Source organism: Pleuronectes platessa, chromosome 1 (assembly GCF_947347685.1).
Source record: "Pleuronectes platessa chromosome 1, fPlePla1.1, whole genome shotgun sequence".
Lineage (NCBI taxonomy): Eukaryota > Metazoa > Chordata > Actinopteri > Pleuronectiformes > Pleuronectidae > Pleuronectes > Pleuronectes platessa.
The window spans coordinates 4,336,555-4,359,948 of record NC_070626.1 but is presented as its reverse complement, the minus strand read 5'-3'; the positions used below and the strand labels follow the sequence as shown (position 1 = coordinate 4,359,948).

At 40.3% G+C, this 23,394-nt stretch overlaps 1 protein-coding gene across 7 annotated transcripts; it reads left to right on the top strand.

Moving 5' to 3' along the window:
* The first annotated feature begins 1,659 nt into the window (after positions 1 to 1,659).
* Positions 1,660 to 23,190, top strand: celf1 (cugbp, Elav-like family member 1). Of its 7 annotated transcripts, XM_053415895.1 has the most exons (15): positions 1,660 to 1,860; positions 3,937 to 4,059; positions 9,499 to 9,686; positions 9,819 to 9,901; positions 10,628 to 10,676; positions 11,851 to 11,985; positions 12,872 to 12,975; positions 13,645 to 13,806; positions 13,914 to 13,983; positions 14,318 to 14,440; positions 14,853 to 14,966; positions 15,485 to 15,673; positions 17,176 to 17,319; positions 18,285 to 18,457; positions 22,334 to 23,190. In XM_053415895.1, exons 2-14 carry the CDS (start codon positions 3,956 to 3,958, stop codon positions 18,410 to 18,412), a joined length of 1,593 nt encoding a protein of 530 aa, XP_053271870.1. In that variant the 5' UTR covers positions 1,660 to 1,860; positions 3,937 to 3,955; the 3' UTR covers positions 18,413 to 18,457; positions 22,334 to 23,190. The 7 variants fall into 7 exon arrangements, with proteins under 7 accessions (XP_053271870.1, XP_053272177.1, XP_053272026.1 ...); XM_053416202.1 differs by having other exon boundaries at positions 3,996 to 4,059; positions 18,285 to 23,190; XM_053416051.1 differs by having other exon boundaries at positions 3,949 to 4,059; positions 18,285 to 23,190.
* The last annotated feature ends 204 nt before the right edge of the window (positions 23,191 to 23,394 follow it).

The window sequence follows — 23,394 nt, the reverse complement described above, 5'->3', positions numbered from 1 at the left end:
CATCATCACCACACATCATCGTGCGGCGCACATCATCCTGCAGTGCATATCATCATCACCGCGACATCATCTTGTGGCGCACATCCTGCGGCGCACATCATCCTGTGGCACACATCAACTTGCGGAGCACTTCATCCTGCGGCGCACCTCATCATACAGTGCACATCATCCTGGGGCGCACATCGTCCTGCGGCTCACATCATCCTGCAGCGCACATTATCCTGCAGCGCACATCATCACCACACATCATCTTGTGGTGCACATCATCCTGCAGCGCACATCATCGTCGGCGCACTTCGTCCTGTGGCGCACATCGCCCTGCGGTTCACATCGTTGTGCGGCTCACATCATCCTGCGGCGCACTTCATCCTGGGGCGCACATCGGCGCACATCATCCTGCGGGGCACGTGGCGCACATCCTCCTGGGGTGCACATCGGCGCACATTGTCCTGCGGCGTCCTGCGGCGCACATCATCGTGCCGCGCACATGGTCCTGTGGCGCACATCATCGTGCAGCGCACTTCATCCTGCTGCGCACATCATCGTGCGTGCACATCATCCTGGGGCCCACATCGCTGCGGCGCACATCGTCCTGCAGCGCACATCATTGTGCGGCGCACCTCATCCTGCGGCTCACCTCATCGTGCAGCGCACATCGAAGGAGGAGGGTTGGAACTAGAGCTAGAAGTGCCACCCCACATAACAGCCTTTTGATTAAATTTGTTATTCTAACATTTAACAATACAGGACAAAATCGATTTATGGGTCTAGATACAGCATTAAAGTCATGAAGTTATTTTGAGAAGTGATGGCCTATTTCAATGGCAAGATAAAAAAAAAAGAATCAACAGAAGAATACGGAAGCGTATTGCATTCACTTTTATTTTTAATTTTTTGGGCATTTGTGTCGGAATTTCCGAGATAATTATCCCAGAAAAACTGAATATTTTTTTGTGTAAAGTGAATGTAATGCACTTCTGTAGAAGAAAGCTTATTTTAAGTTCTAAACATATTTAGGGTGTTTTTTTCTCACTTTTTGTACGTCCTATAGCGACCATTACATTATGCAAATTAGGCGATGACGTCATTTAGCGACATCTAGCGAATACCAAAATAGTAAAGCAGAGTGACTTGGACAAGTAACTTTAATCTGATTACTGGTTTGGAAATAGTAACGCTAGATTACTCGTTACTGAAAGAAGTGGTCAGATTAGAGTAACGCGTTACTAAGTAACGCATTACTGGCATCACTGATAATGAACAAATAATAGTAAAAGGAAACCATAAAGGTATTGAATAAAATGATAGATTTATATATTGTACTGTGTATGTCAGGGCATCACTTGTTGTTTACTGCAGAATGAATTTGAAGACATGCAGCGCACCGTAAAATTAGGAAATGATTGTCCATGCTGGGCTTCCTCTCTATGGACCGTTCCATGTTAAATATTAGACGAGGGAGCTGTCACGTGGACTTTCAGTGACGTCTCAAAACGTTCGCAAATACAAAATATCGCACCTGAATAAAAGTTGTTCCTTTAAAACTGTAATTCCAAACACGGCTAGTTTAAATCTGCCAATGAGTTAACAACCCACACAGTGCTGCCTCGGCGCGGCCAACCCCCCCTGCAGCTGTTGATTGGTAGCTGTCCAGCAGGAGAGAGGCTGACTGCCATTTTACACTGGAGCTGCTACATGTCCTAAGTGATACCACACAACTTACTCATCTTTACACAAGTCAACGTGTTTGTTTTAAGCAGACGTGCTGCGTGGACAGCGGCACACTGTGGCCACGCATCCACTGCGACCTCTTGTTTTCACCACACCAGCCAATTTAACAGTGGCGTGAAATAACCACGGGTAAGTTGCTGGTCATACCAAGTTGTCAAACGCGATCCTAGCATGAAGCTAACGTCACCATAACAGACCCACAGCGCTGTAGCTCAGTAAGCACTTGTTGTGTTGGTCAGTTAGCTTGTCAAGGCTTCACGTAGACACCAGTCCAATGTCCTGCACGTCAGTTGGAAACGTGACAGTAATACGTTGTGCTAAATGCGCCATGACAGAGTTTCTCTGGCTTGAACAAGTCAGCTATGATTTGTGATCCTGGTGCTTTTAACCTGTAGTGTCACCTCTTCTGGGTTTTGCTCCAAAGCCTTGGGAAGGATTGGAATTGCCTCATCACGTGGGTTTAATAAACCTATGTACACATATATGAGTTCGTCCTATAGAGTAGGGTTTGCCCGTGATGTCATCTAACGCAAAAGTCTCCGCTGTCACTCCTCCCACAGTCAGGATCTGTCATCTGGGCTCACATGAACAATCCGTGCTACAGCACAGTGCTAAAAATGCTGCAGTTCACTAACCTTTGAAAACACTCATGGCAGGTTTTATGTCCTACTGCCACAGTCTTAAGAGAAATCTATTTATATAGGGTCTTTGTATCTGATGTTTGCCAGGCACTGGCATCGGTATGGAGCATGTCATTAAAAAATAAGTCTAGTCATGATGGTTAAAGTTAGGCTATGGAATGCATTACAAAGGTTTGTGTGCGTGTGTGCGCTTGTTTTGTTACATCTTTAGGACCCTTTCCAGTATAAACACTGACCTTGTCAGGACCAGTAGACTTCATCTGGACTAAGGCCTGGTCCTAATGATGACCTGGCCAGGCTTGAGATGTGAATTGTGGATAAGCTAAGGTTAGGGTTTCAGTGGTTCATCCACTAACCAGATGGTCAGTGGTTTGATCCCTAGCTCCTTCATTCCGCATGCCGCTGTCTCTTTGGGCAAGACACTGAACCCTAAATTGCAGTGTATGTGTGATTTGTGATAGAGAAAGTTCTGCACATAGATCCACTGTATGAATGTGTGAGTGAATGGCTAAACGCCAGTCCAGTGGTCATCAAGACTAGAAAGGCATGATATAAACACATCATTCACCAATTAACTGTTCATTGTTAAGACTAGGGATGGGTTTAGGGTTGGGAATGTTAACGAGATTGTAAATCCCTTTGAGCTAACAATAATGCTTTTAGGATATATTAAAGCAATAAACTCTGAGGGACAAAGATGATGAGACTACAGCTAAGGGACCTTTTATACATCGTTATCATAAAAATGTTCATGTATGTCACATGTTTGTTTGACTCTGGAGAGATGTGTTTAATGGTCCAGCATCTTCTGTCATTGATGTTGGGTCAAGATTGATAGCAGTGATGTTTTACATTCATGCATTATCATTGTGATTATTTCACACTGTCAACTACCTATACATCATTGGTGTTGTGTTCTTTTTGTTTATCATATAAGCAACTTCTTATTCTTCTTGGAAAATGCTGTTTCTATACTTTTACAGACATCTGCAACTTACATATGATAATTATTCCAGTTTCAGATTTCTACAATTTAAATCTGACTAGTCATAATCCAAATTCAAGAATTCTTAAATTCACCTACGTTTAAGATACCTTAAATTAATTTTAAACTGGTCAGCATGGTCTTGATATCATGAACATCCAACATTGTTATTGTTTATCCTGGTTGGATGTCACTGTATGTTCCGGTTTTTGAAGAACACATGACCACCCTGTCTGTTTCACTTTAGCTTGGGCTACTGATTCATGAATTCAGTGTTAAATGTGTCAACTCAGCTTATTATTTGTTGTGTGTATTTTTGTTGTGTATTTATTTGTTTTTTGTTTTTGTGTGTGTGTGTGTGTGTGTGTGTGTGTGTGTGTGTGTGTGTGTGTGTGTGTGTGTGTGTGTGTGTGTGTGTGTCTGGATCTGGTGTGTTGTTGTGATCTGTGTGTGTGTGTGTGTGTGTGTGTGTGTGTGTGTGTGTGTGTGTGTGTGTGTGTGTGTGTGTGTGTGTGTGTGTGTGTGTGTGTGTGTGTGTGTGTGTGTGTGTGTGTGTGTGTGTGTGTGTGTGTGTGGAAGTAGTAGCACAAGGCCCTGGATGGATAGTCTGGACCCTGAAACCCTCTATGTGTCCCCAGAGCAGGCTGGACATCCCCCACTCCCCCTCCCGACCTTGGAAATCTCTGACGTGGCACTGGTGGGGTAAGGAGATTCTGTCCACTCTACAATGACAACAGAGGGATGTAGAACATTCGCCAGTTACCCTCTGCCACACCATACACTATCTTTCTCACACTGTCAGGTCATACGAACATAGCTAGAGTACAAGAAAGAGGTTGCGGGAGCTCTACTGGTGTCCCTCGATCCAATGCTGCTCATGGAAGGGAATACCAGTAAAAAAAAATTAGGAAAATGTATGTCTAAAATAATGGCATGAAGAAACCAGGTCCGGGAACTCAAAGTGGTTTGAAAAATGTAAAAGGCCTTTATTTCAATAGGGTTAGGGTTAGGCTTGAAGCTTTAAAATACACCAACACGTATTGGCTTATGCCTTCATCAGGGTGTAATAAGCCTTGTTTTAACTGAATATGTTAAGTACATAGATTAAATATGTAGTTATTGTGGGAGTAGCCAAATTTAATTGAGTATAACAAAACAATGTGTGTGTTCTTCATGTAGTGGGTTTGAATTCTGCCGCATTATCTCCCATATGTTCTAAAACACAGAACAACCTTGCATCTCTTTTCTCACCACCTTGAGTGAGAGCCTCAGGATCATCTGCAGAATTTCTCCGCCTTGCTTCCTAATATAAATCCGTAGAAAGTCAGGAGGATTCGATGTGTGAACACTAGAGATGCGTGGATTGACACTGACGACATCTGAATCGGCACATATGCTCTGGATGCTGCATCCGGCTTCTCCACCTTTCGCCTGAGTAACGCAGAGGATTTGTTGCTGTTGTGAACGTGTCTGTGCAGAGAAACTGCCTTGTGCATGTGTGAAAGGCAAACCTCTGGATAAACTCTGTAGCCAATTCTCTGGATTTTACCCTCAGGTCATGTCTGAAAACGGGTACAATACTATGATGATACAGCTTTGGTCAACAAGGGTCCACCCATTAGTTGTATATTGCAGTATATATTAAGCTGTTTTAAACAATTCATGAAATCTAATATTTTTGTCAGACACCATAAAATGTTAAACAGCAGTAACAGATTATGTTCAGGAAACAACAGCCTCAGATACTGTAGGCAGTTACTGTAGTCCAGTGTTATATTACATAAATTCCTGGAGTTTATCACACTTTATAAGTGTGTATGTGCGTGTTGGTTTGTGTGTGCAGTGTGTGGTGCACAAAGACCAAAGCCAGTGTCATTTGACATTGTTTTTACACACACAAATCACACACCAACCAGTGCAGCCTGTAGGACAACAGGGCAAACACAGCCCCCCTCAGGCCGGAACCTAATTGTTGGCCACTGTTGTGCCTAGTCCGGGGATTAGCTTCTGGCTGGGGAGTACTATTCACTCCCTCTTTCATTCCCTCTGCCCACTGGGCCTTATCACCATCAATCTGACACCCTGTTTATCTGATGCTGCAGCCAGATCTGCTGGGCTTGGAGAAATGTTCACAAAGGCCATGGATCATCAGCACTTTGATTGTGGGACCCCAAATGGCCATTACTCTCTCTGGCCCCAGTGATCCCACCGGTGCTCAGTCTCCATGATCCCCATGCTGTGGTTAGTCCCAGTCACAGAACCTGGAAAGCCAACCTGAAGTTCTGTCACTTTGTGTGTGTTTTGTCATTTATACTCTTCGTTCATCTCACACAAAAGTGCTTCTTCAGCTGGTGGACAGGTTCTCCATGTGGATTGGTTTGTTGCGGCACACTGTTTCTCTCTGCCTTTTTTTGCTCTGTTGGCTGCCTTACAATACCAGTAACAAGGGAGTTACCAGCCAGTGTAGGATCTGGAGTTTACCACCACCATCTGATTACTGCATCAAGTTAGCTTCATTGTGTTAAAGAAGAAGAAAGAAGAGCAAACAGACTTTACCATCATGGCTTCTTTTAAGCTGGATTTTCTCCCCGAGATGATGGTGGACCATTGCTCTTTGAATTCTAGTCCTGTGTAAGTAACTCCCACTGCCAAGATTTGTATGTCCTATCTGTGTAGTAGGCTTGTCTTATGTTTCTGGGAATCATCTGGAAAGGACCGGTCTTTATTTTGATTTGATGTATAATCAGTGATAAAGTAGATTTGTTGCAGCGTGTCTATGAGATAATAGCCATGAGAACGAGAAAACCCCTTTTTAGCAATTTTTTTTCTCTTTGCAGTTTTGTCATACTCAAATTTTCCTGATGTGAATCTAGACTTACTACATTTAATATTTATTTTATTCTCTTTGTTTCTGTCTTTTCCAAGTGGTTCTTACATTCTGTTTAATGCTTAAAGTCTTTAAAACGAATGGACATTCTCTGCATTCAAAGATTTGCAAACATGTTGATATCAACAGTTTTCTGTGCATCAGCTGCTAACAGTTAAGGTTCTTTGTGTGTTAGTTAGCAGAAATCAATCAAAATTTTAGTCCAATGCTGTATGGAAATTTTGTATCTACATTGCTGCTAGAAGGTGATGTGGTGTATTGATAGACACCTTGTTTTGAGGTCAGATATTGCTTTTGACTGATTTTGATTCCAGTTCAGAATCTGGTGATATATATCTGCATATTATTTGTGCAAGAAACAACCTGTAGCTGTTGACATGTATTTATGAGCTTAATATGTTTCTGTAGGTCTCAGCCTTTCCCAGTTAATTCATCATTATCCCAATTTCCAGAATTTTTGAGAAAAATTTGATGTATCATCTGTACATTTTGAAAGGAAAATTACCCCTCAAATGCGTGAACTCTGATGTGCCATCACATTGAAACGAGAGTCGAACTACTGTAATACCAATGTATTTTTAACAGATACCCTTTCACCAATAACTGTTTGATATATCTTATTTAATTATCCATTTAATGTTATTCTAATGTTAACTATGAAATCATTCACAAAATGCCCTCTTAGATGATGTCGCAAACTGATTATGACTCAAGATAAACAAGGCAAAGTTGTGTGTGTCATGAAAAGCAAGGGCTTTTAAATCTGTTTGCATTTTTCCATATGCAAACATGTGCACACACACTCTCGACTTTTTCTTATGAAGCTTGACTAAAATGGGACTTGCATCATGTGATTTTTTTAAAACAGATTTATTATATTAATTTAATACTTAAATTAATATCCAGAATTTAGATATGATAAATGTTTACTCTGACTATACATTTTCTTGTTACATAATGCCATGTCAAAGATATCACGTCATCATGATGTAAATTATGATGAATGCCCTATACCATATGATGATGAATGATTGGATCATTTGAATAAGCTGTGGAGGATGTTATTCTCTCACTTTATAGTGACATCATGATTGTGTCAGTCTTACCCTTTAATCATCAACTATTTTGTCAATTTATACAGGCTTTAGGTCGTGTCTAAAGCCCTATAACAGGCGGAGCTCCTGGAAAAGTAGTTTTTCATATTTTTTTGACTTATTGTGTTTGCTTTATGACATCACAGGATTGTTTTACATTTCTTACTTCAGCTCTGGTGGTGGGCCCACTATAATCTCCGACTCTTGCTCGCTCTCTCTTTCTCTGTCCCACACAGCCCACATTGAATTGTCAGACTGACCATCCGTAGCACTGAAATCCACAGAAATCCCACTTCTGCTGTTGGCGCATTAAAACATCCATAGTTTTTAATGTTCAATGCAGGAATTTGGAAACTTGGTAGATAAAAGCTTTTGCTGTGCAGGTTCGCTAGAGTTGTCAACCTAACACCTAGAGATTTGTTTTATGTGTGAGTCCACCGACATGTCCTGAACAAGAATGTCTTTAAAGTTGCCTTCAGTAAACTGAGGAACAAGAAAGTGAAAACTGAGTAGAGGCTGACTTTTACAGTAGAGCAGTGATCTAATCTCACCTCAAACCCCTTGAAATAATCCAAGTAATGTAAGCTTTTTTGGAACAACCATAAAAGTTCCCTGATTTAAACATAATAAAGTAATTATCTGCAAGGAACACAATATGTAAATGAAAACCAGTGATTGGTTACAAAGTGTTCGCAAACTCTGATATCTGCCAAAGGTTCTTTCCAACATTTAACAAAACAATACAGAATAACAGTAACATTTGAAGCAATCTGCTATCCCTTAAAAAATATATAAAACAATTAATTTCCCTTGGGTGTTCAAGCTATCCACCCATTTATTAGCTATAGGGCTTATTCTTTGATGGTCTGGTCGGGTCAGCTAGAGCCAATGCCAGCAGACATTGTGTGAGAGGTGGAGTAAACTTGTGACTGGTGACTTGTGATCAGCCAATATACCACTTCTCTCTCACAGTCTTCTAGACCATAATACAATTTTTTGACTCAGTTTTGCCCATCATGTTGGAGTTGGGTTGTTAAATATTTTGATCAGCAATACATATTTTACAGATTATTTTCTGGCATTTTTGATGGACATAATAGGGAGTAAGGGGACAACATGCAGAATAGAACATGGTTGGTCTTGATTCAAACCCAGGTCACTGCAGTTAGGACTAAGACTTTCACACAAAACTAGGTGTTGCTTCCCTAGTCATTCTAATATATATATTTTTTTTGTCAAAGATGAGATAGATAGGTCTGGGGTGGGTAGGTAAACACTGGCGTAACAAGGGCTTTATAAATGCCCTAAGCAGTGGGTCTCTGGTTCAACACCCAGCAATACTTTTGACTTCATCTCATTCCCCGACATCTCTCCTTCCTGTCTCTCTCTAATAAAGTCACGACGAGTATATTTAAAAAGACATTGGTGTTATAATAGAAAAATCTACTTATCAATCTAAAAATAGCCTTTACTGTTCTCTTTTCTCTAAAAGTTATATAACCATTTGTCTCAGCTTGCTAATGTCACCTTTCATTCAAGACAGTTGTTTGGTGCTATATTAGAGAGTGACCTTGTTTGTCTGAAAAACACACTCACACCTGACCGACCAGTTGGAACTTTATTAAATACAAGTAGGTAATAATAATGCAATCTAATACAACAGCCTGAAATGTATCTTACCTTCATGAACATTATGTTCCGTCATTATGAATATTGTTTATGATCATTTCTGATTGTGTCGTTTTTTCCTGCTGTTGAAATGTACTGCCAAGTACAGACAGGTCTTTCTGCTGTTCATTCTACCATCACTAATGGTAGGAATGCTCCTTCAATTAAAGGAATGATCATTTCAAAACTACAGTTTGTCTTTCCTCATGTTGTATTTAGCGTTCAGTAAAATAGGTTGGTGATGTGAAACATTTAAATGTGAAAAATAGGCAAAAATAGAAAAAAATATAAAATACATAAATAATACAAATAAAAAGTGTTTCACACCACTGTATATGATTTGAGACAACGCACAAATCCACTTCTCGTTCACATTTGTGTCACAAAAAAACATCCACTTGACAAATGTATTTGGTGCCCTGTTATAAATGTGGAAAATCAACATGTTTGTGTTAAGGCTCCATGTAATGCACTAATATTTGGTCTTTACAGTGGAAAGAAGATGAATGGGTCTCTGGACCACCCTGACCAACCAGATGTTGATGCGATTAAGATGTTCGTGGGACAGATTCCACGGTCCTGGTCCGAGGAGCAGCTTCGTGAGCTGTTTGAGCCTTATGGAGCTGTCTATGAGATTAATGTTCTTCGAGACCGTAGCCAGAACCCGCCACAGAGCAAAGGTCAGCCTGAAGACACACACACAGACATACACACACAGACACACACAGAAGATAAAAGTGCAGTGTAGTCCTACATACCTTCCTTAATGGAGTCAGGTGTGTGACACTGGTGTAATCTATATTGCTCTGCAGGCTGCTGTTTTATAACGTACTATACTCGCAAATCAGCCTTGGAAGCACAGAATGCTCTGCACAACATGAAGATTCTCCCAGGGGTAAGTGACAACCTCGGCATCCTCTTATCTTTCCACTAATGTTATTAATATTTATAATGTTTTTGTTTTAGAGTGGCAGGGTGGCGCAGTTGCTGTCTTCATGCGTTTGCGTCGATAGGTTAAAGTGCTACGGCCAACTGTGTGAACTATAATAATAACTGTCTTTGCGTCTTAACTCTGCCTCCCAGCGCTGCATTCTAAAGGCATTTTCTGGATTTACAGAGAGAGACACTTTAATTGTAGACTCGTATGAATACAGAGAATTCTACGAGGTTTATTTTGGCCCATGTGAAGGAACTAAATTCAATATGAATGTTCCCATGGTCTTTGATGATAAAAGCTCAGGAACATTCAAGGTTTTTAGGGAGCGCAATGCATCCCCAACCAAGAGATAGGAAAAAAAATTAGGATAAGCATCAAACCTTTTTCACAAAATTAGCGAGAATATGAAGGTTTTTCAAAATGAGGGAAAATCCCCCTGTGCATAATGTTCAACGTCACAATGCACCCTAAAAAAACAAAAAAAAACCATCTTATGTATAGCATCACATCTAGGGATCATCATACGACAGCTCTCCTTACTACACCCCAACCATTTTCTATATTTTTTTACACTTCTGGACCTAGTAAAATGGAAGGTAACATGGAATGTTATTAGGTGCATTGCACAGTTGTGCATATTTCGGCACTGTGAGAACTAATCTGTTATTTTCGTGCCTTGTTCAGATGCACCACCCAATCCAAATGAAGCCTGCTGACAGTGAGAAGAACAACGGTAAGTTTTTTTTTTTTTACTATCCACTACACCCTTTCTGTCTTTGATGTTTTATATGAACTCTGTTCATTCCTTTGCTAATAATATCCTATTAAAGCCTGTTTATTCACAAAGTCATACTATTTGTCAGTATAATTTGTCAAATGAAACGGCTGAATTACTTAATTGCTGAAATGCTAGTTGTGTGAGTTGTGCTGGTTACCAGCCTGTGACTTAATGACTATAGATCTGGGGAGTAGTTGTGACCACAGCTTTTCTGCATTGGTCAGTTTATCATTGTGCAGAGTTTAACTCATGACTAAGTCACCCATGAAGTATGTGCTGGTCTGAAATGGTAGGAAGCTGCTGCTAAATGGAACAATGGACTCCTGTGCTTTCAGATGGGCTGGTAGCTGAGTTGAATGCAGTTCACTGACATCTTTGACCACAACTGACAATAACATGTTATTTGGTTATAGCACAATTTTCTTTCATGCTTGTGCTGTTCTCCATAAATATCAACTGATTTGCACCGATAGAGTGTAACACAGATAAACAGGCAACCAAACTCTTTTTACAAGTCACAGTGTGAGCAAACATACTCCTTTGTCAGTTTTCTGTGTGTCACATGAGATGGTGCTTCTCACTCCCCTGCATTCACTTTATTCGTTAACAATAAACACCAACACTAATCAGAAATTATTACGACCAAAACATTACTGAAGTTTACTATGTGTTTGTTTGATTAGCTCGAGAATTTATGAGACACGTATTGAAGTCCAACATCTTGAGCGCACATTATTCTAGTGCTTTACACAACACCAGACGTGACGTGCACAGCCAGGACTTCAGGGTTAACCGCTGCTGCAAAACTGCTCTGTATTTTCAGATCGATCAGACATTGTCTTAGTTTTTTCCACAACTTTGTTTGAAGCTAATGTGAAGCTTAAGTAGTCTGTGAACTTCGGATTTTGTCCCCATCACTTAACACTAGCATCATATCACTGTCTTATTCTTAATCATAATGACCAGTATGAACAGGAGGAGTCGTTATAGCAAGGAAATAACTGTTGGGATATTATCCTAAACTTAACTTGTGTCTCTTTGATTACAAAAGTTGAACAAAAGCCATAATTGAACAGACTGTGTATGTGTGTTTGTAATGTGTTTGATGCTGTGTGTGGGTTGAATACAGCGGTGGAGGACAGGAAGCTGTTTATTGGAATGATCTCTAAGAAGTGTAATGAGAACGACATCCGACTGATGTTCTCACCATACGGACAGATAGAGGAGTGCCGAATACTGCGAGGCCCTGATGGACTCAGTCGTGGTAAGACATAGTCTGCTGACAATGTGACATCAGTTAAAAGCATAAGAATTTACAACAGTCACTCATATTGATGTTCCTATAGATAATATCAGTCAAATCAACAACTCCTCACCGCTTTACAGAGCTTCATTAGCTGCTTTCAGACATGCACTGGACTCCATAGTTCCTCCGTATTTTCTCCAGAGGAGGTGCATGTGAGAACGTGTCAGAGTGAGACGCTCCATAGTTTCTGTGGACTTTATCTGCCTGGCCTCCTGGTATAGAGTCCGTAGAAATCCAGGTCGAAGTCAATGCGTGAAAACAGCAGGGGTTCCCCAGCTTGATTCATTGCCAGCGAGTGGGGGGTTTATAATGCCTCTAAAATGCGAGATAAAAATGAAAGAAACAACAAAAAGAAAACATATATGTCCCGGTGAAAAAGCAGCGTCACACTGTTAGAAGACATCGAAGATGTTGGAGAGTTTGTGGTGATAAGAGCCAAAAACAGTGTCAGGCTGTATGATCACCTGATCTTGGCAGCGGAGGTAATATGTCACTTCCTGTCTCTGTCTGCTGCACCCGGTTGCTCCACCGCTCGCCTGAATTATGTGAAGGATTTGATGCTGTTCTCTACCAGTATGTGTAGAAAACATCCCACTGTGCTGTGCATGTGTGAAAGGCAGACTACTAAACTCTGTTATTCTCCTGATTTACCTGAAGGTCATGTCTGAAAGCGGCTTTAGATAGCTACAGCTCATTGTTTATCTGCTTTGGTTTCAAAAGTGTTTTTTATTTCCAGCCCTCTGGTCCTAATACACTGCTGGTTAAAAACACTGAGAAGTTGAATTCATTGAATTTTCCTAAGAAATGAGCATGAATCATGATCCACTGTTTTTCTGTCTTTCAGGTTGTGCGTTTGTGACATTCACAGCAAGACAAATGGCACAGTCAGCCATCAAATCCATGCACCAGTCTCAGACCATGGAGGTAAACTTCAACCTCACACTTTGTGTACGTGCATTTGCGTGCATTTTGAAAAAGTTGTGCCGTATATGTATAAGACAATAATGAAGATGTCAAGAGAACCCTACCTCTGCCTATTGGACCACCGCTCACCTGAACACTCCAGTGATTTCTGTATCGTTGTGAACTTGTCTGAGTTGAGAATCTCCTGCTGTGTTATGCATGTGTGATAAACAGACTCCGCAGAAAGTCCTGACCCTCTGGACATGCTCCAGAGGTTATATCTGAAAATGGCTCAATTGCTTTCAGAGTTATGAGAGTCGCCCATGTGAATACATTAGGACTGCCTGTAGGGAATTTCATTAAATTTGGTTCAATTCCCTGATTCACTGATTAGATTTCAGGGGTCAAGATGATATTGGCCTAAAAAACATTTTGGGCCTCTTGATTGTGATATCTCAATATTGCTTGAGGGAATTCTTCAAGTTTTGATCAGTTGTCCCTTGGACTCTAAGATAAAGTGGTAATGTTTCAAAGGTCACAGTGACCTAATATGAATCTGGGGGAAAAAGTACTGTATGTCGAATTATGTACTGGACTGGTAGGCGGAGGCTTACAGCTGCAGTGCGGTAATTCTAGTTACAGCATTTGATGGTTGAATCAGTATCAATTCATCAAACTGTCATAATTAAAAAGATTTCCTCTGTCTGTGTGTAGGGCTGCTCATCACCCATCGTGGTGAAGTTTGCAGACACTCAGAAGGACAAGGAGCAGAAGCGCATGGCCCAACAGCTGCAGCAACAGATGCAGCAACTCAGTGCTGCCTCCATGTGGGGGAACCTCACTGGGCTCAACAGCCTGGGGCCACAGTACCTAGCAGTGAGTGTATTTTAATCAGGCCTGATTCTTCAAATGACCAAAATAATTTCATCGGTTAAAATATTGCTGGAACTAACATTGTTTCTCATATCTCCTCCTGGCATTAGATCTACTTACAGTTGCTGCAGCAGTCAGCCTCCACAGGGAATGCACTCAACAACCTGCACCCTGTTTCAGGTATACACAGTCGCAAAAACCCTCTATTACGGTGTGTGAAAATTAGGGCTGCACGATATATGGAAAATCTATCGTCATCCCGATGGACGTTGTATTGTGCAGCCCTAGTGAAAATGTTTTGTTAGCTGATTGATCAGCTCAGCTGTGGCCTATGGATATAGAAGAGGTTTATGTCAAAGTGTCATAATAATCCCTTTAGATGCTGAGGGAAGTTATCAATATGCAGTCTGATGCTTCAGAGCTCAACACGTCTGTATTAACAGTTTAAAAGTGGGCAGAGATACGGGGTGGAGTCGAGAACTTAACTGTGTGTGTGTGTGTGTCTGATTGTCAGGTCTTAATGCCATACAGAACCTGGCTGCTTTAGCAGCAGCAGCAACTGCCACACAGGCCACGCCCACAGGCTCCAGCGCCATGACAACATCTAGTAGCCCACTAAGTGCACTAACAAGCTCAGGTAACGAAAATTACAGTTATAGTACTGTTTCATTGTCAAGGCACATCCAGTAGGGCGTAGTGGTACCAATGCCAGTTTCCATAAAACTCTTACAAATACAGTGGCAAAAACACAACAACCTGCATTTGTCTACAAATGAGACTTTTTATAAAATGTAATCTAGAAGATCCACTGTAAAATATCTGTACATTAAACATCTGTGAAGCTAGTTTATGACTAAACCATATCAAAAGTATCCAGGAGAAAAACAGTTGCTTATCAAACATTAACTCTCAAAACTTTAAGGTTTTTCAGTTGGGTATTCTATTTTGCAGGATTTGCGACATTTGTAAAATTGTGTGTAATTCTCAGGTGTGTAATGCTTTCCTAATTTGTTTGTAAAAGCATTAATAGTAAATGTTTCCCCAAGCAGGCTCCTCTCCTACCTCCAGCAGCAACTCCTCAGTGAACCCTATGTCTTCTTTGGGTGCTCTGCAGTCTCTCGCTGCTGGTGCTGGAGCTGGCCTCAACATGGGCTCCCTGGCAGGTACTTTACAACAATCTGGACCTGTGCATGTTGTCTGGATGAGATTAAAGAGACTTCCACTTGCTAATTTGAATAGTATGAAAAGTAAATCATGTCACATTACAACTTCCTCCAAGTGCTTGTAATTTTGTTACAGCAAGATGACAGTTAGTTCTAAGATTTACATATATGAGGCTAACGCTCAGATGTAGGGTGAACATCATTGCCTGGACTTAATTTTATTTGATTCCCCACTGTGTGCAACTATATACTATACTATATGCGGTTAGACTACCTGATGTACTGAAACTAAATCCCAGTTATTGTGTATGTGCATGCTTTGACCATTGTGTGCAGACATTTTATTTTGGCCTGTTCTGTTTATTCGTTTTTTCGGTTGTGTTATTAAATTTGTTATGTTAAACATTATTCAGCATCTTGAAAAGTTTAGAATGTATGCTTTAACTTTAAGCAGAAAGGGTAATAAGATCTGATCTTTTCACTCATGTCAGTTCTCTTACTTTGTAACTCTGGCACAGGCATGGCGGCACTAAATGGCAGCCTTGGCTCCGGAGGCCTGTCTAATGGCTCAGGAAGCACCATGGAGGCCCTGAGCCAGGCCTACTCCGGCATCCAGCAGTATGCTGCTGCCGCTGCCCTCCCCAGTTTGTACAACCAGAGTCTGCTGCCCCAGCAAAGTGTGTCAGCTGCAGGCAGCCAGAAAGAAGGTGAGCTTTGTGGGCTGGAAGTAGGAAAGTGTTGATGTGGAGGTGGTAATAAATACAGATAAAGTTAGCAGAGATATTTTAAGCAAAGCAGGGGATGATAGGGGGCATTTATCTTAACCTTTTTTTAGAAGCACAAGCTCTTGTTTGCAGAATTTCTGTGGGAGCATGTTCGAAAGTTTTTTTTATTGAGAAAAAGTCACTCCAGTTATCATTCAGACTGACCAAACAAAAGCAATAAAAGAGTCTTAGTTTTTCTCAATATCCTAATTTACTTGTTTTCTTTATGACTGGACTGCTCAATTACCAGCCACTTCCTGGTTATAGAATGAAAGCTAACAGTATCAACAGGGTACAAGCATATAGTGTGATCTCTAACTCTTTTGAACGGTGTGAAATTCCACACTATTTTTTGCTACTTGGTTTAAAGAAATCTTGCAGTCAGCTTTGTTGAGGTGTGTGTGCTGTGTGTTGATCTCACCTTCTGCTAAGGATTGTGTCTTGTTTTAAATCTGCTGCGTCAGCTAGCAACAGTCACAGCACTGGTAAGACGTCCCCACCTTCTCTCTGACATGACCTCAGATCATGAAGTCAAGATCTTTAAAACAAGTTCAAGTCCGTAACAGACGGCTTGTCCTTGTTTGTATGTTCATTTTAGTCCTACTTCTCAGATACTCTCACTCCAGCTTTTTGATTTAATGTTTTCTCATATTCTGTTTGGGGTCATGTGGTAGAAAAAAATTAATAATTAATGTGGAAATCTGTAAGCATATTTATGAGAGAGAGAGGAAGAGAGCAGTGGGGTAGAACAAAAAAGAAAGAGAAGGAGGGAAGGTGTCAACTCTCTTATTGTGTTTTGGGGTTGTCTTCAACTTTCCACCTGTCCCTTTCTAATGAAGGGGATATCTCTTGGGGGAATTTCAGTACCTCTGAATGAGCCCATTAGATTCTAGTTCAGTGGTCAAATCATTGATTCTTTAATAATGACAAAATACACCTAATACTTTGATTTAATATGCTTCAAAGTCTTCACTTCTTATTTTATGAGTCTGAAAGACATGGATGGAAACTGCAGTCTTCCTGCGTACAAACCGTGAGGCGGTATTCTAGTTATAAATAATCTGTCTCTGATTTCAGATAATGAAACGAGAATGAAATGTGATCGTAGCACATAAATATCATGTTGACCAGTAGTTATTACCAGGCTGGTTAGCTGCAGATAAAATAATTGAATGTGTTGGAGTGATCAGAGGAAGTTTGGGGCAACTATATGTTATCTGTAAGTACAGCAAACCTTTATTAAACCCTTCACATGGATTTCCACATCAATATTTGTTTCTGTTACATCTGCCTTCAGGAGCTCCATATCATACAGCTGTTACGGCCTTTTTTTGTTTATCATGACAATTATTTAAAGAGTTAGTTGAATTTATTGAGAAATAAACTGTTAGAATATCACTGTTTATTGTGTGTATGACTGGTAAAACGCTCTCATTGATCGTCAGGACCAGAAGGCGCCAACCTCTTCATTTACCACCTGCCCCAGGAGTTTGGAGACCAGGATTTGCTCCAGATGTTTATGCCCTTTGGAAACGTCATCTCTGCTAAAGTCTTCATTGACAAACAGACAAACCTCAGCAAGTGCTTTGGTGAGTTCACATTTACATCTTTATATAAGCCCTCCTTTAAGCAAAACATTTACTGAACCAGAATCTGATTGAAAAAGAGCTTTCCTGAACAATATAGTAATTTTTTGCACTTTCCAACCAGTAGATGTGTTGAGAGTTGAATCTGTAGGAACAAAGGTGCATTTATCTACAAAAGAAAATTGGTAATTCTTTCAGTGCCTGTTGTCCACAGCTCCCTTATACTGTATGAAAATCATGCCTCTTACATTGTGCCACTCTGTATCATCCAGATAGCAATATGATTTCCTTAAGATGGGTCTTTCAAATTGTTGAGCCTTTATTTTCATGCTTCAGTGTGATTGGCTAAGCTTGAGAGCTATGAAGTCAGTTATGTGACTGGAAGGTATTTATTTATCACCACACACTCGGATTTATATTTAATAATTTCACCCTGCCCCTCATCCCTTTGTGCTGCTGCACATACATGAAAATAGAATCCTTATTGAATGTTGTCGTTGAATTGATATCTTTATATACAACAAACTTCCAGTCCCACATGTTTAAACATTTATCAGCCTAAGACTGTTCATTTCAGTGCAAGTGAGGAGTGGCAAACTCCACAGTCCTCGTTCAGTTTGTCTGAAGCTAATATGTGACTTGGTGTTATTTGAATGGATATCAGCCTCGTCCCTTATTAGCTCAAGCTTGAATTTAGAATGTATTATGCACAGAATAAGGACAATTGAAACCTCATAATTAACAGTAAAATTGCTTTAAGACAGGATCTCTTTAGTGTATGTGTGGACTGGTTGAATGAGTGCAGCAATCAAAACATGTTTCAGATTAAAGACTGACTTAAATGCAGGAGGGAGTGGGGTTTTTCATTGTAGCTAGGACAAAGGAAAAGAGGTTTCAAGCTCTTGTGAATAAAAGGGCATTGGTTTCAATGTCTTAAAGTCTTGTTATTGTTTGTGTTTCTCCTTCAGGCTTTGTGAGCTATGACAACCCGGTGTCATCACAGGCAGCCATCCAGTCAATGAATGGTTTCCAGATCGGTATGAAGAGGTTGAAGGTGCAGCTGAAGCGCTCAAAGAATGACAGCAAGCCCTACTAATGGTGCTGAGGCACTGCAGAGTTAGTTAGGCAGGGTGGTGTTATGGTAAGTGGAGTATGAATAACCAAGACTGGTCCACAGAAACTTGTCTGTGCATTACAGTGTGGTGTCTGCTGCGCTGCCTCTCCTGGTCATTGTACCGTGTCCAGGCAAAGACACACATGAAGCTACATGCAAGAGAGTTTGGGCTAGACTGGATTCTTCCTGTGTTCTGTTGTGGTTTATGCACTTTGTTTTCATTTTAACAAATGAGAGAAACAGGTGTATTTTAATTTAAGTTGAAATGTTATCAGTTTGCTGTGGTATATAATAAATATATGAGTTATTTGTTAGGATATGTTGCACTTTGACAGTCAGGTGCCAAACCCATGTGCTTTTTTACTTCCTGTTCCCCCTGCACTCCACCACCACCCAGGCTCAGCTTAAAGCTCCTTCACACAGGAGCTACATCAGATTAGAAAACAGAAGTCCTCACATTTCTTTTACAAACCAAATGTGTGGTTTCCCTTCTGTATTAGGCATCTGTATTATCTCTTAACATTGAAACCGTGTATGTGATCTACATCTAAATTCGTAGTGAGGTACAGAGGCTCAGATTGTTCTTAAGGAGGAGCTCCACTAACACATGCAGACATATGGACGCATTTGTCCTCAAGCAGTGTGTGCGTCTTTGGTAGTGACAACATATCCTTCATCAGTGACTGCTGTGACAGTTGGGCTGTAAGCAGCCCGTTCTTTTTCTCTGGTGTTTCAACTGAGCTAAAATGATTGAGGTCAGGCTTACATCCTCCTGTAACCTCCCTGATAGAAGGAGAGAAGCTTGATGGCCTCTGTTAACAGTCAAATCTTAAAATGACACATTAATGCTAGTCTATATCTGAAGTGTCTGGCAGCTGTTGCATGGCTTACACTAATCAAGTAGCCTCAGGTAGATGAGCACACGTCTGCGTTTAGGTTTTGTTGTCTATAAACATTGGCTGGAATTGACAGAAATATTATACTTCTGTTCCCCAGTGTGTTTTCTTTTAGTTTACAACTTTTCTAATGCAGCTGATATAGCATGTGTGAGTAATCTAACCCCAGCATGTTTTGGTGGTGCTCCTTCTGTGCTGCTGCACTCTGAGTGACTCAGATAAATATGAGTCTGTCTAATGGAGATTCAAAGCCTCAACGAAATACATTTTCTGGTTATAGTTTGTTTCCACTTTGAAATCAGGGGATTTTTTAAAGATTCATCGCACCCCTACCTACTGTCCTGCTAGTTAGCGGCCAGCTAATCTACAGAGGGCTACTTCACTATGTCGCTCACTGGATCTCTTCTTTGATTGGAGAACTCATATAAATGTAAAATTACTCAAGACAAACATGTTAGACGCTTAGACTTCCATTAAATCATGTGTAAGTGCTTGTGTGTGTGTGTGTGTGCGTGCGTGCGTGTGTGAGTTTTTTTTAAATAGAACTAGTTGGCAAGACAATTGTTGAGATGTATATTTAAACTATTTTGCCTTTTCTATTTTTATATAGGTTTTATACTTCCCCTGTGTGTTGGGGAACTATTTATTGCCTAAATTATTTATCTGAATAGAAATTATTTTGAAAGACAAATGTGAAGTCCAACAAACTCCACTTGATCTCCTGGTGTGTGTCCTCTCTTTGCCTGTTCAGCGTTGTTTTCTTTTTGGTGATGTTTACTATGTGTCAGTGTGGCATGGACTGTGTGTGTAGGATCCATCAGTGCTGCTACAGACTTCATAGAACCCCTTCTCTGTCATACATGCCTCCATCTGAATAAATATTTGCCAAAAAATAACACAGGGAGCATAGTTTATTATATAAGTCCATTTTAATATGTGCCTGTTGGTCCTGTCTTTCTATATACATATATAGCCATCCAATATGTGACATCAACAAATGTGCACCAATACATGGCTGTTTTTCTAATGTAAGAACTAGTTTTAATCCAAGTCTGAGTCTTCTGCAGTGAGACATTCAGAGAACATGTGATTGAGGTCTGACCAGGGCACTCAGTCACAAGGTCATTCATGTAAAAGCAGCTGCAGGTCACCATATTGTGTGTAATGTTGTCCCGTTCACTTAATGTTGTGTTATTTTTGGGAATTTCTTAGTATATTGTAAAATGTATAAACAGGATTCTTACTATTGCACAAAAATCATGATGTGTCAGGGTGGTCATATCTAATCTATCGCTGTGTTGTGCTTTACGACTTGTTTGATTCTATGTGTATTTTTGAATATTAAGCCAAAAAAATGCTTTATTTATGCACCGTGAAGTATTAAACCAGTCCATAGTGGTCAATGATGGGGTCATGGCATCATGACCCACTAGTCCATCACGTGAACTGGACCACTGAAATTTTTTTTTGCGGGGTTGAAATAATGAAAGCTCGACAAGACCCCCATGATTTGTCAGGAAATGCTGCTTACATCATGATGAGTGCTGCAGATAAATGGATGTTACACTAATTGCACTGGTGGTGTGAATTGTAAGTTACCAATAACCTTAGTTCACCTTCTGTCTCTACTGTATATGGTTAGAGCATCTCATCTTTAGAAGATGCTGCCTCTCCAGCAAGGATACAGCCCCTTACCTGAGACATTACTGCCTTAAAATGTTATGCACATGAGAGGTGCAGGAAAAATATACTTTTTAAATTTTTAAACCAAAGTCAAAAAGATTCAATTAAAAACCAAAACTCACAATGTGTCAGTCCGTCTCTCAATACTGTACAATTCTCAGCCTCCAAGTCCTCCAAGTGTTGAAATGAAGTTGTAATCAAACAGGAGGAAAAAGGGTTTTTGATTGAAACTATTTTCCACATTAGGAGGATTAGTGACTATATGAGGTGTGTGTGTGTGTGTGTGTGTGTGTGTGTGTGTGTGTGTGTGTGTGTGTGTGTGTGTGTGTGTGTGTGTGTGTGTGTGTGTGTGTGTGTGTGTGTGTGTGTGTGTGTGTGTGTGTGTGTGTGTGTGTGTGTGTGTGAGAAGCAGGAGTCCAATATATCAGCAAATGGATTATGACAAACATCCCTGTGTAAACGGAAAGATGAAACTAACTTCATATCATGTATGCCATGCACAACAGATCTGTTTTGGCTTCAGCCATTGCCATTAGTTTCCATTCATTTCTGTTTGGCATAAACATGTTATTTCGGACTAGAAACTTGCCCATAGGACTGTTACAAAGAAACAGTAATGGAACTTTGGCGTAGAGTCCTAGATTTTCATATCTTACAGAAATGTATGCAAACAAGTAACTGCTGCTGTGTTAGCAGAAAAAGAACATGCATAAATCTATCTATGAAAAGAAGCAATATAATTTGCACATATTTGTGAGGTTGAGTATTATGTCTGCTAAAATGAACCAAACATGGATATTTTATGATAGGCTACTTTAATTTCCATTTTGAAAATAGTTTATCAAAACCATTTACAAATGTAGTCAGTTATAAACAGATGGAGTAGCATGTTGTACGTAACATATTTCTTTTTTTAAACAATTCACTGAGCAGTAATACAAATGTCATTATTCCAATGGTACTCTCGAAGCAACCATATTAGATGAGCTCTCTTAGATTACGTGTGCTCGACTGGAGCTGCTGATCCAGACCTCTGGATTCCTGCTGTGACCTGCATGTCGTCACAGTTTCTGTGCTGTCATTTTATATAGGCTGTCATATGTGTGTGTTTTGTGTTTTTGTTGTCATTCCCTCAGTCTCTGGTAACACATGGTCCGTCTTGACTCTGTCCCTGACACTGACTGTTGAGTGTTTAGACTGTAATCAACCCTACACAAAGATAAATCATTCTTGGTTTCTTTGTTTCTCTCTCTCCTGTCTGTGTTCCATTGCTGTTTAACCTAGGTTTGTCTCCCTGTTGTGTTTTTCTTTTTGTTTTTTCTAGATCTCTTCCTGTTTGCCCTAGCATGTTGATGTGGCCTCACAGTTCATCGTCCAGTCCTTGTGTTTCCTGCTCTTCTCTGATGCTTCAAATTTCACCTTTGACATGTTTGACATTGATTTCCAGGAGGTTTAGTTTTTTTGGTTTCCTATGTCCTCTGTGTTGTCAACAGGGGCACTAGAAAGACTGCCACTGAATATGTTTCAAAGTTACATTAGTTATTAAAAGCAAATAAGAGAATCTATTTTTCTAGAAGTGACTGATATACCACTAGACTTTTTTTCAAAATCTGTTTGACATGAGTCTGAGCTTTAACTTTGTTTTAATATTTGTTGTTATTGAGCAGTCCTCCCAGTGCCCCCTCCTGTGTGTGTGTGTGTGTGTGTGTGTGTGTGTGTGTGTGTGTGTGTGTGTGTGTGTGTGTGTGTGTGTGTGTGTGTGTGTGTGTGTGTGTGTGTGTGTGTGTGTGTGTGTGTGTGTGTGTGTGTGTGTGTGTGTGTGTGTGACAGCAGCTTCTTTTTCCAGACGATTTGCGTGAGTTCGTCTTTGGGAGTTCCCATTTGAGAAATGCTTTGAGGAGGTAACATTAATGTGAGTGTAAAAACAATAAAATAAAGTTTTTAAGTTTGAGCTTGTCCACTCACCACTGCAAGCACATGATGCATTTCTGCTCTTTCTTTTGTGGAGAATCAGACATCAAATCCACAGCGGAGACACTTTTGTCACGATACATTTAGTATTCATGTTTTTTATATATATATATAATAATCTGCAATGAAATTCTTGGTAAAATGTGATCTAGTTTGTGTTAACTTCAAAATTATGAATAAACTGGTGCCAAATGTTTCGCACAATCACTATTTTCACACTTTTCTTTGACTTCATTGATAAGACAGAGCAGCAGTGCAGCTGCTTGGTGTGGCAGGAGAATCGTGTACAGCAGGTTTTACATGAGATTGACTCTGGCTGGAGGTCAAGTATTTTTCCTGCAACATTATTTTTTTACAGACATGCAATGCTCACACACCAATATGAAACACAGGCTTGTAATCTATGCTTGTGTG